The sequence below is a fragment of the Heterocephalus glaber genome, unplaced genomic scaffold, assembly GCF_053883595.1.
Source record: "Heterocephalus glaber isolate CG9 unplaced genomic scaffold, H.glaber_assembly_v1.0 deba00000470, whole genome shotgun sequence".
Taxonomy (NCBI): Eukaryota; Metazoa; Chordata; class Mammalia; order Rodentia; family Bathyergidae; genus Heterocephalus; species Heterocephalus glaber.
This window is the reverse complement of record NW_028258145.1, coordinates 28,292,148-28,308,963: the sequence shown is the minus strand read 5'-3', so window position 1 is coordinate 28,308,963 and position 16,816 is coordinate 28,292,148. Positions and strand designations below refer to the sequence as shown.

Sequence of the window (16,816 nt, the reverse complement as noted above, 5' to 3'; positions counted from 1 at the left end):
TAGCAGATTTAGAAGCATTTCGGTTCACACGGGAAACTCTCGGGGTGGAGCTGGGCATACAGTGGGCTGGGGGTGAGGGTCGGGGGCTGGCACAGCCGGGCAGGCGGGATCTTTTGGCCACAATATGTTTGAAGCCGGCTGAGCCGCAGGTCGGTGCCCAACCGCTGCACGATGCCAGGGGCGCCCCCCTCCCCGCGCCCAGTCTCACCGGCTCGGAGGCGCCAGGGCCCCCCCAAGGGCCGGGGCGGGCGGGGGAAGGTAATGTAATTCCGGCTCAGCTAACCTGATTATGGCGGCCTGCACCGGGCAGGGTGGCGGCGGGGGCGGGTCTAAGGCTCAGGGGCCCGCACGGCCAGGGTCCCATTCCTGGGAAGGACGGAGAGTTCACACACTCCCTCCCGGCTCCAGGGTTCGAGGCCAGAGGTCACAAGGTCACCGAACGACTTCAGTCTTTCTTCACTTCCTTTCTCTGGCACGCTCCGGGCGCAATTTCTGGGGCTGGGATGGGGTGAAGTGTCTATGGGAAATGAGGCGGTTGGGGTCCTCCCAAGGCCTCAGCCAGTCCCACGTGTTGCCTGGGGCGATCTCGCCCTCCCACTTTTGAGAGGGGAGAGTGTGTGAAAATAGACATCTTAAGCGAATAATAGAGGGGCAGAATTCCAGGCTGGGGACCACCTGCACTTTGGGTCTGAATTGGCCCAGGTTGAACCACAGGTCCCATTTACAACGATTTCGGAAAATTGAAACTCCAGGAAACGGCACCAAATACTGGCGCGCCCGGACGGGGCTGGGGGACCCTACAGGAGAGGCCAGGAGGTGCCCCAGGATCACGAGCCCGGGGTGGATGTCCCCGCCCTAGCCCACCGAACGCGCCCTTCGAGCCCCTTCCTACACCTGTCCTCTGTCTTGGGCCTTCAGATCGCGGGACGCCGTTCCCCTGCCGCTTCTTACGCAGCCGGGAAGCCACAACGAGATCTGGCCTTACAGGGCACTTAGGTAAGGGCCACAACGAATCCAGGATCTGGCAAGCGGGACCCATCGGGAGGTGAAGAGTGTGGGCTGGGGAAAGAGGCACCTGCTGGCAAGGCGGAGGCAGCCCGAAGGCGGAGGCTGGCGAGGATGCCGGCGCGGTGAGAGTCCCGGCTGACTCAGCGGCCCGCACTCCGGCCCCTCCCGCTCTGAGCCTGGTTCCTAAACGCCCTCGCCCTCCTTGGCCTCCGCCCGGCCATCCCAGAGGGCCGGCGCTCGGCGCAAACAGGCGTCCATTCCCCTTTAACGGCCGGGCCCCGCCCCTGCCCTACCCCCAACCCTCACTACCCACCCGGGGCCGACCTGTCAGTCACTGCCCCAGCCCGAGCTGGCCAACCCTCTCCACCCGGGACTTGGGCAGCGGCCCCATCAGCCTAGCGTCCATCTGCGCTTCGGATCCAGCGAGGGAGCTTTTGGGGCCCCGGCCGGCCGAGCTCCTCCGGGATGCGAGTCCCTACACGGACGCCCGGCAGGGGCGGGCACCCGCGCGGCTGCTTTGGGTGCACCGGGATGCTGCTGTTCCGGGGGCCCCGGCGCCCGGCTGCAGCCAGCCCCGCGGGCCCCTGAGCCCACTGCCTGGAGCTCGCCGCCGCTGGGTTCCCGGAGCTGTCCGAGGCGCCCTTCCCAGCCACCGCACCTCTAGCGGTTCTCCCTGGCTGGGACCCATGGAGCCCGGGGTGCTGGCTCCGCACAACCTTTCGCACCACGAGCCAATCAGCTTCGGCATTGATCAGATTCTGAGCGGCCCCGAACCCCCAGGAGGCGGCCTAGGCCCGGGTCGCACGGGCCAGAGCCAAGGGGACAGTGCAGCGTTCTCGGGTGGATTCCACGGAGCCTCGGGCTATGGACCCTCAGGCTCTCTGGCCCCGCTGCCCAGCAGCTCTGGAGTGGGCCCAGGCGGCGTGATCCGCGTCCCGGCTCACCGCCCGCTGCCCGTGCCGCCGCCCGCGGGAGGCGCCCCTGGGGTCCCTGGGCCCTCAGGGCTGGGCGGCGCCGGAGGCCTAGCGGGACTCACCTTTCCTTGGATGGACAGCGGCCGCCGCTTTGCCAAGGACCGGCTCACGGGTGAGGTGACTCGACGCCTTCAGCGCCCCGCCCTTCCCTGTTTTCTCATCTCTTTCTGCTCCAACCCAAGGAGCCCTTTCATCCCTCCCCAGATTAAACCCTGGGATCCTTCCCCAACCTAGATCTCACTTCCTGCAGACAGAGGCAGTAGGGAGGGAGCTGCCGTCGGTGCCCGAGCCCTCTGCAATCCCAGCGCTCACACTGTGGGGAGGGAAGGGTACAGTTAGGGGGTCGTCTCTGTCTTACTCAAGGGGGAGAGCCGATTATTCTGACGCCCGGTCTTCTCTGGATGCCTCTGCTGATGCGGAGCCGAGCCGGGGCCCAGGTCTCAGTGACACCTCGGACCGTCCTTCAAGCCCTCCCTTGCTTTCTTCCTCCCGGCAGCTGCGCTCTCGCCCTTCTCTGGGACACGCCGCATAGGCCACCCGTACCAAAACCGGACACCCCCGAAGCGGAAGAAGCCGCGCACGTCCTTTTCCCGCTCACAGGTGCTGGAGCTGGAGCGGCGGTTCCTGCGCCAGAAATACCTGGCCTCAGCCGAGAGGGCGGCGCTGGCCAAGGCCTTGCGCATGACAGACGCACAGGTCAAGACCTGGTTCCAGAACCGACGCACCAAGTGGCGGTGAGGCCGGGAGCGGGCGAGGGTGGACCAGGGCCGCCGGGCCGGGACACGTGGTGGAGAGGAGCGGGGTGGTGGGGGCTGCATCGCTGACCCCGCATCTCTGCTCGCCTAGGCGCCAGACCGCAGAGGAGCGCGAGGCCGAGCGGCACCGCGCGGGCAGGCTGCTCCTGCACCTGCAGCAGGACGCGCTACCACGGCCGCTGCGGCCGCCGCTGCCCCCGGACCCGCTCTGCCTGCACAACTCATCGCTCTTCGCGCTGCAGAACCTGCAGCCCTGGGCAGAGGACAACAAAGTGGCTTCCGTGTCGGGGCTGGCCTCGGTGGTGTGAGCTACGCCCGCCGAATCGGTCGAGCACGCCAGGTCCGCGGTGGTGGAGCACACAGCTGTCCGCGCACGTGGACTCGTGGTAGCCGAGTTATGAGGAGCAGCAGGACTTGAGAAATCATCTAGGGCTCCTTGGCCAACAGCGGGCACTCAGGCCAGCGCTGAGCAGACGCCGGGAGCGATCAGACGCGGCCTTTCCCGCCATTTTTCACTGACAGGCTGTTAAACAGCTGCTGGGATTTGAGGCTCCAAAGGGCGGGACCTGCAGGACAGTAGCCAATGAGGTGTGTGGGGTGGGGTGGGGTGGGGGAGCGGCCTGGCCAACCCCAACTGCCCTTTGGAGGGACAGCGGTGAGTGGGCTCAGAGCTGGGGTTCTAGGAGCGCGAGCTGCGAGGCCAGCAGTCCTGGGCAAGAGGTGGCTGCAGCCAGGGCTGTTTTGGTTTATATACGGAAGGTATAAGGAAGATGCCAGTGACAGCAGAGTAAAAGAAGCGCCAGAGCTGAAAATCTGGCCGATTGTGACAGGGATCAGAGGGTTGTCCATGCTGGGCATCTCATCCTGCAACTGTAAAATAATCGCTAAGGGTTCCTTCTTGATTCTGAGTCTCATGTTTTCGTACGTGTCTAATCTGCTGGCACATCCTACTAGAACACACAATACACCTGCACTATAGAGAAGACAGGTGCTGTGCTCGCTTTGGCAGCACATATACTAAAATTGGAAAGATACAGAGAAGACAGGCGTTTCCATGCCAGATGAAAGATCAATCTAAGAAGAAAATTTAGCTCTGGTGTTCCACAGGGACAGAGAAGGGAAAAGAGGAAACAGTGGACACAGTTAATGGTTCCAGTGGAGCAGGGTGAGCAGAATTTGGCAAATATTTAGGAAGTGCTAAGCCCCAGAAGAATAAAAGGTAATTTCAAGATTAGAAATGCAGAGGGTCAGGAAGTCAATGTACTGTGGATGAAGGGAAAATTGTGACGTTTGTAGTAAGATTAACTTTGTAGGTGAAGCTAAATGTTAGATCTAGAGGGAAAAACATCTGGAGATCAGATGACATCCACAGAGATGCAGATAGACTGATAAGACCAGAGAGAATCCCTAAGAGAAGGACTCTGAGAAGAAAAGCAGAGTTCTAGGTGTAAATTCTTCTATCTGCCAAATTCTATGAACACATTTACAATGGGCAAGATGGTGGAGGATACCAAAGTTAACCTTCCAGGGGCATGAAAAGGAAGGGAGTACCTGCCCAAAAGGCAAGAAAAGTGTGATGCCTCTAAAAATTTTAGAAAGACATCAGCAGCCCAGTGAGGTAGTATACACTTGTAATCTAAGCACTCTGGGAGGATGAGGTAGGAGAATCACAAATTCCAGCCTAGCTTGGGCAACTTAGCAAGATCCTGTTGCAAGAGGAATTTTTTTTTTTTTTGGTACTGGGAATTGAACTCTGGACCTTGCACTTCTGAGGCAGGCAGTGGAACTGCTGAGCTAAATCCCTGGCCCAAGAGGAAATATTTTAAAAAGGGGCTGGCAATTGATGTAGCTCAATGTGAAGGCCCCAGGCTCAATTCACAGTACTATTACCACTACACACACACATGAACACATGCTCACACATTAAAATGAAGGAAAGACTTCAACTTGTAGATGGGCCAGAGGCTGCTGGGAAGTTTGCTGATGATGAGTACGGTTAGGAAATGGTTGTGATAGCCTTCATGTTTATAAAGGCATACCATGCCCTGGGTTCAATTCCAGAAATGGGGGGTAGAAAGAATAGGATTTAAATTAGATGAAGAAGAAAGGAAAGAATGAAGAATGGGAATCTGTTTAATTCTTCTACCCCTATTCTTTCTGCCCTAGAGACTGGAACATTGTGACAAAGGGAAAACAGGCAGAGAGCAGAGACCAACTGTAGCCAGACTCCTCATGCTGTGTGCTAGTGACAGCTATGTCAGTCAGAGGGTGAAGGCTTGACCAGAGGTGGGAGCCAGGCAAGAGGCTATAGCTGCAGGAGTTGGTCTTGGATCTTTGATATGGTATCTTCTCTGGCTCATGGATGTTGTATGATACTGCAGAACCAAAATAAAATTTGGCATTATAGGAAAATCTTTTTATGGACCAAAAAGGAGTATAAGGTTAGGTTTCGCATAAGTTGATGGAATGGGAAGGATGTCAGTCCCTCACCAATAAATAGGAGAAAGCTAAGGCTACATAGACAGTGGCTTACCCCATTCCCACCACTCTGTGCCCACTGCTTCTTGGGACTTAGGCTCTGGGATGTACATCTGATCCTAAAATTTGGGTTTCTAAATGTGGCTGGCTGCCTTGGTGCCAGACTGAAGGAGAATCGAGTGCTATGAGATGAGCTCAGTTCCATTCCTTGGGTAGGCAGATCACTGCAGGACACAGGCATCTCTGAACTCCTGGGTGGAGGAAGGTTCTTTCTCTGCTGATGAATCTGCCATTCCTCCCCTCAACTGGTTCAGGAGGTCTCTGCTCTCACCGGGGGGCAAGTTACTCAGGAAGTATGGGGGGGCCAGCTCCACCAGCCTGGCAGAGAGAGTCATATTTAGGTGATCTGTATCTTCTCCTATGAAGCAGATGAGACCTTCCCACAACCCCTTCTCCCAGTCCTCTGTCCTCAAGACATATGCCACTAAGATCCCTTTTTCTTGCGTCTTTCCAACTTTCCATCGTTAGTTTTGGCCCCTGGAAGAATGAGGATTGAATGAACAGGGTAGAAGTGGTATAGATAACTCACATTTCAGTTTGAATCTCAGAAACAATGGAAAGGCAGTTGTCTTTAGAAATGGAGAAGCTGTGATATAGCACCCATTGTGGGGGTCTGGCTGGAGCCCAGTGGTTTCGGTAGCAGCAGTATAAGGACAGCTGGGCCACATGCTTATGGGTTAAGAGCAGGTAATTTCCAGTCCCATCTGTGTCTCAGGCCACCTCATTAGAAGACAAAGATACTGAAGGAATAAATAAAAGAGGCAGGGAGTAGAAAAAAGAAATGGGGGTTGAGAAAGAATTAGTAAGGATGGTGAGAGTTTTAAAGTAAAGCATTAATTATCTCTAGGTATTGTTTGGTCCCCAACATACCATATGGCATCTTCTACAGTTCCCTGTACCCTAAGGGACTGAAAAGAAAAGTATCTCTTAGTTCTAAAGACTTTTTTGGTGGTACTGGAGATTGAACCTAGGATCTTCACTCTAAGCTACAGCCCCAGCCCTTTTATTTTAAGACAGGGTCTTGTTAAGTAGCCCAGGGTGGGACTTGAACTTTTTTTTTTTGAGACAAGTTCTCCTTATATAGTTCAGGATGGTCTTGAACTCATGGCAATCCTTCTGCCTCAGCCTCCCAAGTGCTAGGATTACAGGCATGTGCCACCATGCCTGGCTGGGTCTCAAACTTGCAATCTTCCTGCCTCACCCTCCCAAGGGCCAGGATTATAAGCATGCACCACCACAGGCAGCTTTTAAAGTCTTCAGAATGGTCACTTGGACACTAATTTCAGAGGTGACATACTAATATTTGTTCCCTCTGCCTTTTGCTCCTTTTCTCACCCTGACCCCCATACTTTGCCCTAACTTGGAGGAAGTATCCTGACACCAGTGCTTTCTGAAGGTCTCTGCGATTCTGTTCAGAGCCAAAACCTGGTTGAGACAAGGGAAGTTCAATTCACTGCATGAGTTCTAGGAGTTCTCCCTGAAGTTTATGGGCTTGGCACAACATTGCCCAATTTAGACCTTGAGCCTGGCACCAAGCTTCGTCTTCTCCATCTAGAAGAGAAGACACAGCTAAAAATAAAGTCCTTCAGACCTCTGAAAGAACATAAACATTGGCCAAAGAGTCTCCTTTTCCTGGGCACAGAGGTCTGCCATTGGTTGCACACCACTACCCCCTTTGAAAGCTCTGGAGTTCTATAAATGGGTGGGCCACTCACTTTGGTATATGTGCTGCTGAAGCAAGCAATGGACCACTCACTTTGGATAAAGGCTTCATAAACCTGGATCAGAGAGCTGTGGTCACCATCAGCATGTTCGAGGGCCCAACACAGGGCAGCTTCTTCTGCACACAGTGGAGGACGTGTAAACCCAGGGGCAGCTGCAGGCAGAAGAGGAAAGTGGTTTTGAGGAATGAGACAGGACAGTAGTATAGGTGGAATACTGAGAAGCTGTGTCACTTGGGGAACTTTATTTAAAAGACATTGATAACTTCTAGGTGTTCTGCACTCTGTTAGACACTGAAAATAAATACAGCCAGCCTTCCATATCTGTGGGTTCTGCATTTGTGGACTCAACCAACTGAAGAGTGAAAATATATGGGAAAAATTCCATCTGGGCTGAACATGTACAGACTTCTTTCTTTCGAGACAGGGTCTTGCTGTGTAGTTCAGGCTGGCCTTGGACTCACTATGTAGCACAGGCTGGACTCAAACTCCCAGCAATCCTCTTGCCTCAACCTCCTAAGTGCTGGGATTATAGGCATACACCACCATGACTGGCCCAGACTTTTTTCTTGTTAGTCCTTAAACAACACAGTATACCATTTAAATAGTATTCACATTGTGATAGGTATTATAAGTAGTCTACAGATGATTTGAGGTATAAGAGGGAGGCATAGGTTATGAGCAAATACTGTACCATTTATTGTAAGAGAAATATGCATCAATGGGTTATGGCATACACATGGAACCAATCTCCCATGGATACTGAGGGACAGATGTAAATGAAAGATAGTCTCTGATTAGAGTCTGGTGGGAAAGTCCAAGTAAGCAGATGTGATAAGCATGCTAGCTGTATGTATATGGTACTCTGGAAACAAAGAGTAGGGCAGTTAATCCAGGCTTCAGTTATGGTGATGAAGGTGATGTGGGAGAAAAGGATGGGGGTCCTTGGGCCAAGTTTTGAAGTTTGAGTAGGAATATCTCAGTGGACAAGTGGCAGGGAGAACATTCAAGGCTCTAGGAATAAGGGATAGAATAGCATGGCACAGTTTGAGAATTGCAAGCCACCTGGTTGGGTAGAGGGAATGATGTGGCAGACTAGCAGGAGATATAGCTGGAGAGCTAGGTAGAGGCCAGATGTGCTGTACAGGGAGTTTTTTTTTTTTGGTACTGGGGATTGAACTTGGGACCCTGTGTTTTCAGGGCAGGCGGTAGAACCACTGAGCTAAATTCCTGGCCCTACATTCTGTCTTGAAGGTAAAGAATACCTGTTGAGGGCCAGGGATTTAGCTCAGTGGTTCCGGTGCCTGCCTCGCAAGAGCAAGGTCCCGAGTTCAATCCTCAGTACCCACCCCCCCGAAAAGAATACCTGTTGAAGAGAAGTGTTTAAGTAGGAGAGTCCATGAGTTTGGAAATGTTCACATGACTAGTTGGGAGACTACTCATGGGATCCAGCTGAGCCATGATGACGACCTAACAATGGCACTGGCAGTGAATATGCAGAAGAGCAGATGAATTTTATTTAGGAGATAAAAATGAAGAAAATCTAGAGGAAGGTTAGTCTAGAATGATGGTAGTGATTCAATAGAGGTTATAGTATTATCTGAAACTGAAAATCAAGAGGGAGGAAAAGATTTTGTGGTGATGGGGATAAGTCTCTTTTTTTGGTACTGGGGATTGAACCCAGGCCTCTGCACTGAGCTACATCTCCACCTATGTATGTATGTACGTATGTATGTACAGACAGGGTCTTGCTAAGTCTCTAACTGCCTGGGCTGGGCTCATACTTGTGAGCCTCCTGCTTCAGCCTCCCAGACTGTTCAGATCATAGTCATGTGTTACTATATCCAGCTGTGAGGGATAGCTTAATAGAGTGCTTGAGTTTAGTTCTGAGCTGATGTACTGTGGCTCATTCTGTTTAAAAATATCCATCAGGAGTTGGATCTCCCTCTCTTTTCCTACCCCCTCCTTTTTCCTAAGATCTAGAAGAATGGAACTGGTAGAGATACAAGGTATAAAGTTGAGACATTGTTAAGTACAAAGGCAGTGTGTCAAATATGGGTGGGATGAACTTGCCCAGAAAACTAAAGGAATCAGAAGACATAAGGGGCAAGGATACAACCTTGAGTCCAATGGACAAGTGGAGGATGAGGAGCTCAGGAAGGGATGGAGGAAACAGCCAGAGAGGTAGGATAAAAAATACAAGGAACAGCATCATAGAGGCACAGGGAAGAGGCAGTTTCACCTTCTGTGGTCAGCATTCTGTGTCAAAATGTCATCAATAAAGGCTCAGAAGTGTCCACTGGGTTAGACATTTGGAAGGTCCCTGGTGAGTTAAAAGTTGTTTCAGTGGTACATGGGCCTGAAGCCAGGTGGAGTGGGTGGGATAGAGACTAGATAATATATCTCCGTGATGGCAAACCTTTAGAGCTTTCAGTGATAACAGCTGGCTGTGGCACATGTACCAAAGGTTCACTACCACTGCTATAGCTGAGGGGGCAGGACAAACTTGAGGAGGGGGGTGTATGAGCTTTAGTTATAACAGATGGGAGAGATATAAGCATATCAAGGGGCAAGAAATACAGAGAAAAGACTACAGAGATGAAAGGGATAGCTGACTATGCCTGGTTCTTTAGGCACTGTGAGGGTTGTGAATTAGAGCAGAGAGGAAAGGGCCAGCAGTAGGAGCACTAAAATACAAGGTGCAGGAGCCACTGACTCATAGCAGTGATTTATACCTGAGAGGGGCCAGGGCTGTAGCTCCGTGGCACAGTCCTTACCTAGCAAGATCCCCAGTACTGAGAAAACAAAAACAAGACCCCCAAACACCTAATGTGATGTAATTTCCTACCCCCTTGTGGCTTGAATCTATAAATATACCCGTGAGGATGGCGGCAAGGGTGAGCATTTCATCCACACAGTTAAACTTGCAGGAGGCCAGCAGGGCTTTGGCCAGCTCAGGGGTCAGGGGGAACTCTGATAAGATGATTCCCAGGTCTGACAGGTTCCCATCATCATCCAGGGCTGCCAGATAGTCTAAGTCTTCCAGGGCCTGCATCAGTGCTTCTGGAGCTGGTGAAGACAGGGCTGCAGTTGGGCAGGATGGGTGCTCACCAGGCCAGTCTAGGAAATGGCACTCCCCTGGCTCAGCAATCGGTCTCCTCTTTAGTAGTAACATCAGGGGGCTCAGATTCTCTTCACACACCCTGGGTTGGGGCAGTGGGGGAGCCTCCAGTTCTAGGAGGGTCTTTGGATACAGGCAGAGGTAGGATCCTGAGGGAAGAAGACCTGGAACAGTAGATTTACCAGGGCTTGCACACAGCACCTCTTCTCATGCTTGGTCTCCATGAGGGCAAAAGGCTCTTACCTGGTTGGAACCCTCTTGCCCGTAGTCGTCTTGCTTCTGCCTGACACTTGCTGATTGGTCTCAAGACTTGGGAGTCTGCTTGGATCCAGGGACTGTAAACCTATTGCCCACACCCCAACCAAGGTCCAGATAGATCACAGGCCATTTCTATTTGTAGCCCCACTCCCCCTATCTCTCTCACTCACACTTTGAAGCTCCAGTCCTGAGTCAATGACGTGTCGTATGGAAGGGAGGGAGAAGGAGAAGTCAGCCAGCCAATGAGTGACCACGACCTTCCGGGCACCCATGTCTGTGTCCTCATACACAGCCTGAATGGCTTGACCACAGCCTGGGTGAAGGGGTAGCACCCGTGGTGGAGGCCCTAGGAAAGCCAGGGTCCCCACCTCCCTGGACAAGGATTCACAGCACAGGGAAATTTCCTGAAAAGAGGGGTCAGGCATTAGGGCAGTACTCAGCATTTTTGGGGTTACAGATTTTTTTGAAAAATTGATATAAGGTATGGCCTTTCACTATGAAAAAATATACATTCTCATAAAGTTGAAGATGTTGTCAGAAGTTCACTGAAATATCTGCATTAGAAGGAATCAGGACATGTGTAGCAGAAATCTCTATCCTAAAATCTTTGGTTTTTTTTTTTTTTTCTTGTGGTACTGGGAATTGAATGCAGGGCCTTTGCATTGAGCTACATCTCAGCCCTTTTATGTTTATTTAACTTGTTTAAAAATTTTTGTTTTTTTAAAATTTTGACAGGGTCTTGCTAAAATGCCCAGTGTAGGCTCAAACTTGTGATCCTCCCTTCTCAGCTGCTCAGATTGCTAGGGTTACAGGCATGCACCATCATCCTTGGCTCTGAAATCCTTGGGTTTTTCTCCAGGACCTCAGCAGAGAATAAGTACTACCATTCCACCATTCATAACATGCATTAGTCCCATTTCCTTGGGGCAGGAAGGTGGTATACACGAGTACTTGGTTTTGCAATCCATTCCTTTTACCTCCTCACTGGACAGGTACACTAGCACATCTCCTGGAGCCTCCTTCCAACATAGCTCAAGCACAGCTTGGCAGGGAGCTTCCACCCGATCACTAGGAGCAGTGTCCCTGTAGATAGGGATGGGACTCCTGCTGAGCTCTCTGGGTACATGCACAATAGGAGGATTGCCCCAGAAGGCTTGGAGCTTAGGTTCAAGGGCTGGGTCAGTAACCACAACCACTCGATGGTCCCCTGGAAGGTATTCCAGCACGGTATCTTGCAACAGCCCTTGGAGTGAATCTGAGGCCACTGATCGCTCCTGAGTCTCATCCAACACCAGCACACCCCAGGCTCCAGTGCCCCAGGTTGAGGCTACCTCCTGCAGAAGCAGCCTGTCCCAGCAGAACCTGTTGATATTAGTAGTAGGCAGGGGAGTCAGTGTGGACACTGACAAGCGCCAGAATTGTAGGGGAACCCCTCTCCAAAGGACATAATTTTGATACTGAAGGTCAGAAAAAGGTGTGACTGACTTCCTGAGCCTGAAGACCCATAACTATGACCCCATAAACCCTTTGAGGACATTTAGTTCACTATCCTAGATGGGAAGTGAGACTATCACAGTGAGGTTGAGGTTGACTGAGGCCCCTGACCAGGACTCAAGGCCTTAATTTAGAAGTTGCATTGTGCAGGATTTAAAGGGTGAGTTGGGCTGGGGGAGATTTTGGTGAGATGCTAGGCTGCACTGCAGAAGACCCGACCTGAGCAGAGTGTTGGGTCCTGTGCAGTCCTCCTGAAGGATGCTATATCCAACCTCATGACCTACAGTCAGGTCCATCTCATCAGCAACCTGCAAAGGCAGGCTCAGGGCTGCCAGAGGGTAGGGTTGAGTGACAGTAACCTGGCCATTCTGGAAACCCCTGGCCAGGGCAAATTCTGCACACCATTGAGGGATCTAGGGTAGGGGGAGGGAGGGAAGGACAACCAGTGAGGGAGACGTAGAACTCTGGCCAAAATGCCAGAGAGCAACAGCCATTTACTCTATTTGGGGAGGCCCCTGGTCCCTTATCAGCACCCTGGGGGCAGCTGGTCCCACTTCCCTTTGCCCACCTCCCCCATATCCCCATACAGTCCACCTCTCACTCAGGGAAAAGGCAATTTCTTAGCCCCTCCCAGAATCTCCCTCCACCTGGGTGCTCTTGCCAGAGCCAGGCTCCCCGGACACCAGGACTACTCCTGTGGGGCTACTCTCCAAATGCCCCAAGAAGATGAAGCGAGTAGCCCAGATGGGCAAGGCTTGGTGCTGCTCAAGCAGCTCATTGTAGCGGGAGGAGAAGGGGAGCCCATCAAAGGGGTTCACAGCCAGTTCAGACTCCCCAGGACTTGGATCAGATTCTTCTGCCAGCCTAAGAGGCTGAGAGGCCATGGTGGCTGTCCTCGAGGACCTACAGAAGGCAGAGCAGCTAATAAAGCCTATTTGGTGACTGACATCATCTCCCCACCTTGGCCCTCTTTTTTTTTTTTTTTTGAGGCAGGGTCTCCCTTTGTAGTTCAGGCTGGCCCTGATCTCACTATATAGCCCAGGCTGGCCTTGAACTCACATTGATCCTTGTGCCTCAGCCACCTGAGTGCTGGGATTACATGCGTGCACCAACACACCTGGCCCTAACTCTTAACAGCTATCTTCAGGTATTAATGCCCTGGGGTCCATCCTTCCCAGCATTTCCTGTTTGCCAGGAAACAGTACTAGGTGTTTCTAAGGGATCATCAAAAGTGCACTTTCACCTGCTATTTGGGTATTAAGTCTTATGACTAACCAGGGGTCCCTGCAGGAATTACGTGAGACATAATAAAATGGGGAAGGTCCCGGGGGTTAAAGGATAAGGAATGGGGTGGTCATAGAAGGGCCACAAGGATCCTGGATTCAAACCTGCTTGCAGCTCTCTGAGACGTCAGGATAGCAGCCATTTCCAGGCCCACCCAGCCAACTGCTGACGGCCTGAAGTACAAAGGTAAATTCTAGCTCCACCCTGGGGCTAAGCTCAAACTCCAATCCAGATGCTTGCTTTTGGGGTGGGGCTACATGCTCCACCTTATTTAACCTAGCCAAGAACCTATAGAAAATAGGCTTCTGAGACTACACTGAGCATGTGTGAACACCAGTCTTGTGCTTATGAAAGGCATCCTGGGACTTGCAGTTTTTTGTAGAAGCTTCACAAGCCTGGGATGAACACCCAAGCTGGGATCTATCTGGTTGTCTGTTTTTAGTTCATTTACATTTCCTTAGCATCACTCATCTCCTGGCATAAGATGATTTCAGACAGTTCTATCTGACCATCCCTCACAAACCTATGGAGACTCTCAGCCCCATACTCTCCGAAAAAAGGAAAAGAAACCTGCTCAGAGGATTGTGAAACCCAGAGAGGCAACCGAGACCTTGAGTGAAAACCCTGTATTTAATGTGAGATTGGGGGAGCCCCATCCCTCCCTTTTTACCACCCACTCATCCAGCCTTTTTTGAGGTGGGTGAGGGCTGCCCCCAGTCTCCGTCCTGCGGCTCTGGGTACCATCCTTTGAGCTCAGTCAGCCTCCTGGGCCTGTCTCTCTCTGAATCTCCTGTGGGATATGGGGAAAGACATCATGTAGGCTTTGTCGTATTGGCTCCATAATACCCTTCTCCAACTTGCCCCTTCCTACTCATTGTTGTCTAACCCCTCACCTTCTTGCATATTCATACAGTGCCTGCTTGCGCTCCTGCAGGCTCTCCTGGCGGGCCCAGGAAGACTTGGCAAATGTTAGGGCTGTGGGCTGAGGGGTCACCAGGCCAGAGCTGGGGAACTGAGGTGATCACAATGTCAGAGGGCTTGCGAAGTCATCATCATTAAACACGAATCGTATGCCTACTTTGCAAGAGAGGCACTGTGCTAGGGTCTCATGATCAAAAAGATAAGTCAGGAATAGGGAGTACATGGACTGTCTCAACCTACCCAAGTATTGGACTTGACTGCTTCTGGGTCTCACCTTTGGGGCAGAGACTGTAGGCCGGGACTGGGTTTCCTCAGTGATGTCTTCAGGCACGAAAGCTACAGCCCCCTCAAGCAGATTAGTAATGGTCAAGTCTACACAGCCAGTCCTCGCTAAGAAGAAAGAAGAGAGGACAGGGGAGTCCATTCCCTTTTCACCTCTTTCTTCATAGCCTACTTTTTCCTCCCTGTGTTGCTTTGTGTGAGACCACCCTTTCTCATACCAAGGTCTCTCTGGATGACGTGCAATGGCACATGGGGCAAAACCTCCTTGACTCTCTGAGCCAGCGTTGTCAGCTGTACATCAGGAGAAGGGCCAGGAGAGGGAGGGAAAGAAGACTGGGCTGAAAAATAAAAATTCAGAAATATAATTAATTGGAGAATTAGGAGAAAGAAGAGGCTGACTAGGAATAAGGAAGAAATTGCCACAGGCTGAAATAAGCTCAAAAAGCTTTTTGTACAGAGACCACACACCTAACTGGGGGTGCAATCTGGGGTGTCTTTGTCGCTTCATGTGTTCTGCTTTGTCTGCTGGAGTAAGCCGTGTTCCTGTCTGGCCCAATTCCTTGGCCACCAGCTAGGAAAATTGGAAGGCTGTGTTAAGATTGCCAGCCTTCCTCCTCTTCTCCCTAAGGAGGAGCACCCCACCTCCACCCTGCTAGTATACTCCACCACCTGTTGTACACGGAGTGCAAATTCCTCATTTCCCTCTCCCAGCTGGCGACGAACAGGATGAAGCCACCTGCAAAAAAAAATGAAGCCACCTGCTGTATTAGGTCATCCCTTCTCCACTTTGGTACCTCTCTTCATGGAACAGTGGTGGTGAGTGTGGGGATATAGTAAACAGTGTTGCCTCTGCGGTGGGACCTTGATATTAAAAATGCTACAAATGGACAAGGCAGAGGCCACTATGACCTTGAGGTGAGCCTCTCCCCAGCCACCAAAAAGTGAGGACAGTTAATACCTTACTTGATACACCGTGAAAGGGACGAAAAGTGACCACAGCAGTTCTGAGACCCAGGAAGCATCTGACACCGTCTGAGGGGAGGGTATGAAGTGAGGCCAGGGCCAGGGCTGGGAAACTTCCCCTCCAAACCCCAGAGATTCCCTGTTCAACACACACTCACCACAGAGACTAGGGGTCTCTGAACTTGCAGGGTAAGAGGTTGTACTACATCCTGGATAGAAAATGGCCAGGAACTAGAAAAGAAAAGAAAATAGAATGGAGTCCAGCTAGCCCCATAAGCAGCTCTTATCTAACTAAAAAGGGAAAACTGGTAACACTGCACAGACAGATAAATAGGAAATAGAGATTTGGGAGAAAGAACTAAATGTCAACAGAAAAGAAATAAACGGGATGAAATGGGATAAGGGCCGAAGGTTGGGAAAACCCAAAGGCCTGCAAGTTTGACCAACCTACCCAGCTGGAGCCTGTGCCCACTCACCTGAAGCGCAGGAGCCCCTCCCGGCCATTGGTGGCCTCTTCCTCGGGGAACAGCAGCAGTGGGGTGGGAGGAAGCCTTGTGGAGGCACAGAATCTCTTAAGTGACTCCACCAACTCCACCCGCCTATCCATCTCCATGAAGCCCCGAGACCAACACACAAAGCTGGGAGGACTATTGAGGAGAGGCTGGGAACAGGGAGCAGAGAAAAAAAGATGAAAAGAATGGAAGGAAATGAGAAAAAATGGTAAGTGGTGTAGTGAAACGAGGGTAAGATCAGTATCCCCCAAGGGAGACCCTAACAGGATAGGTGAACCTAGAGCTCGGGCCCAGGGAGCCACCCGGTGGCGCTCTAGGCCTCGTCCCCACTCACGGTGCTACAGGTGGTGAGTAGGTTGACTATGTTGTGGTCAAAAGGTGTCACGTGGTTGGAAATGAGAACCCTGACGCGGGGATCCCGGAGTCCAGAGCCTTCCTGGCGGGCCACGAGCCCCAGCACCGCACACATGGTCCGTACCACGAACCTGAGGGCACAGGTTGTGGTGACTGTGGGGCCTCGGTTCGGCCCAGCCCAGACACTCCCTTAGCGCCCGAGTCGGAACCTGCGGAAGACACTGTCTGGCAGCGCGCAGCTGACCAAGAAGACGTGGATCCCAAGAAAGAGGCGCAGGACTAGGAGGCAGAAGCCGACGGGCGCGTAGAGCAGCAGCGCGAGGAGCAGGAAGCCGTCACCCGGGAGCCTGAGGAGGGAGGTGGTAATCAGGCACGGAAGGCCGAGAGGACGTAGGAGTTCGCCTCTTCCCTCCGGGGCTCTTACCTGTGCGAGTCAAAGAGCCGCTCCGGCCCGGGTACCGGGAGAGGCTCCATCGCAGCTGTTTTAAGGTAGCCCGGCCGCCGCTGCCGCCATCTTTGCGCCGGGCCGCAGGGGATCTTGGGAAGGCGGAGTCTTTGGGCATCCGCCAAGGTGCTCGACCCGAAGTCCGGAGGCGCCCCGGAAGGGCTAGCAGACCCAGCATGCCCTGCG

General features: G+C 52.3%; 3 protein-coding genes and 1 non-coding gene across 6 annotated transcripts; 2 read left to right on the top strand and 2 right to left on the bottom strand.

The window, feature by feature from the left end:
• The first annotated feature begins 1,058 nt into the window (after nt 1–1,058).
• Nucleotides 1,059–3,639, top strand: Tlx2 (T cell leukemia homeobox 2). The gene is made up of 3 exons (XM_013072206.3): nt 1,059–2,094; nt 2,479–2,716; nt 2,829–3,639. Exons 1-3 carry the CDS (start codon nt 1,695–1,697, stop codon nt 3,043–3,045), a joined length of 855 nt encoding a protein of 284 aa, XP_012927660.1. The 5' UTR covers nt 1,059–1,694; the 3' UTR covers nt 3,046–3,639.
• A 91-nt stretch (nt 3,640–3,730) lies between these two features.
• LOC147829819 (U6 spliceosomal RNA) lies at nt 3,731–3,833 on the top strand. Its single transcript, XR_015448577.1, has one exon. It is a non-coding gene; the product is annotated as a U6 spliceosomal RNA (small nuclear RNA).
• On the bottom strand, nt 3,785–12,921 carry Dqx1 (DEAQ-box RNA dependent ATPase 1). Its single transcript, XM_013072207.3, is given in 10 exon segments — nt 3,785–5,593; nt 5,805–5,995; nt 6,636–6,826; nt 7,032–7,151; nt 9,874–10,266; nt 10,361–10,460; nt 10,546–10,779; nt 11,353–11,737; nt 12,089–12,282; nt 12,517–12,921. Coding segments are annotated over 10 exon segments (2,202 nt in total). The 5' UTR covers nt 12,754–12,921; the 3' UTR covers nt 3,785–5,436.
• Nucleotides 12,922–13,764: 843 nt separating this feature from the next.
• On the bottom strand, nt 13,765–16,797 carry Aup1 (AUP1 lipid droplet regulating VLDL assembly factor). Of its 3 annotated transcripts, none has more exons than XR_015447720.1 (12): nt 16,610–16,797; nt 16,395–16,532; nt 16,166–16,316; nt 15,796–15,980; nt 15,478–15,550; nt 15,315–15,388; nt 15,026–15,092; nt 14,825–14,927; nt 14,575–14,694; nt 14,349–14,464; nt 14,047–14,227; nt 13,765–13,943 (listed from the first exon to the last, which is right to left on the bottom strand). XR_015447720.1 is itself a non-coding variant. In XM_004844661.4 (12 exons), the coding sequence occupies exons 1-12, from the start codon at nt 16,657–16,659 to the stop codon at nt 13,907–13,909; spliced, it is 1,233 nt and encodes a 410-aa protein (XP_004844718.3). In that variant the 5' UTR covers nt 16,660–16,796; the 3' UTR covers nt 13,765–13,906. The 3 variants fall into 3 exon arrangements, 2 of the variants coding, with proteins under 2 accessions (XP_004844718.3, XP_021113924.2); XM_004844661.4 differs by having other exon boundaries at nt 14,047–14,165; nt 16,610–16,796; XM_021258265.2 differs by lacking the exon at nt 13,765–13,943 and having other exon boundaries at nt 14,046–14,227; nt 14,315–14,464; nt 16,610–16,714.
• Between the last annotated feature and the right edge of the window lie 19 nt (nt 16,798–16,816).

Coding starts and splice junctions, on each gene's coding strand:
- Tlx2 (XM_013072206.3), top strand. CDS start 1,695: ATGGAGCCCGGGGTGCTGGCTCCGCACAACCTTTCGCACCACGAGCCA. Junction 2,095..2,478: donor TGCCAAGGACCGGCTCACGG/GTGAGGTGACTC, acceptor TCCTCCCGGCAG/CTGCGCTCTCGCCCTTCTCT. Junction 2,717..2,828: donor AACCGACGCACCAAGTGGCG/GTGAGGCCGGGA, acceptor CTGCTCGCCTAG/GCGCCAGACCGCAGAGGAGC.
- Aup1 (XM_004844661.4), bottom strand. CDS start 16,659: ATGGAGCCTCTCCCGGTACCCGGGCCGGAGCGGCTCTTTGACTCGCAC. Junction 16,317..16,394: donor CCAGACAGTGTCTTCCGCAG/GTTCCGACTCGG, acceptor CTGTGCCCTCAG/GTTCGTGGTACGGACCATGT. Junction 13,944..14,046: donor CTGTATGAATATGCAAGAAG/GTGAGGGGTTAG, acceptor CATATCCCACAG/GAGATTCAGAGAGAGACAGG.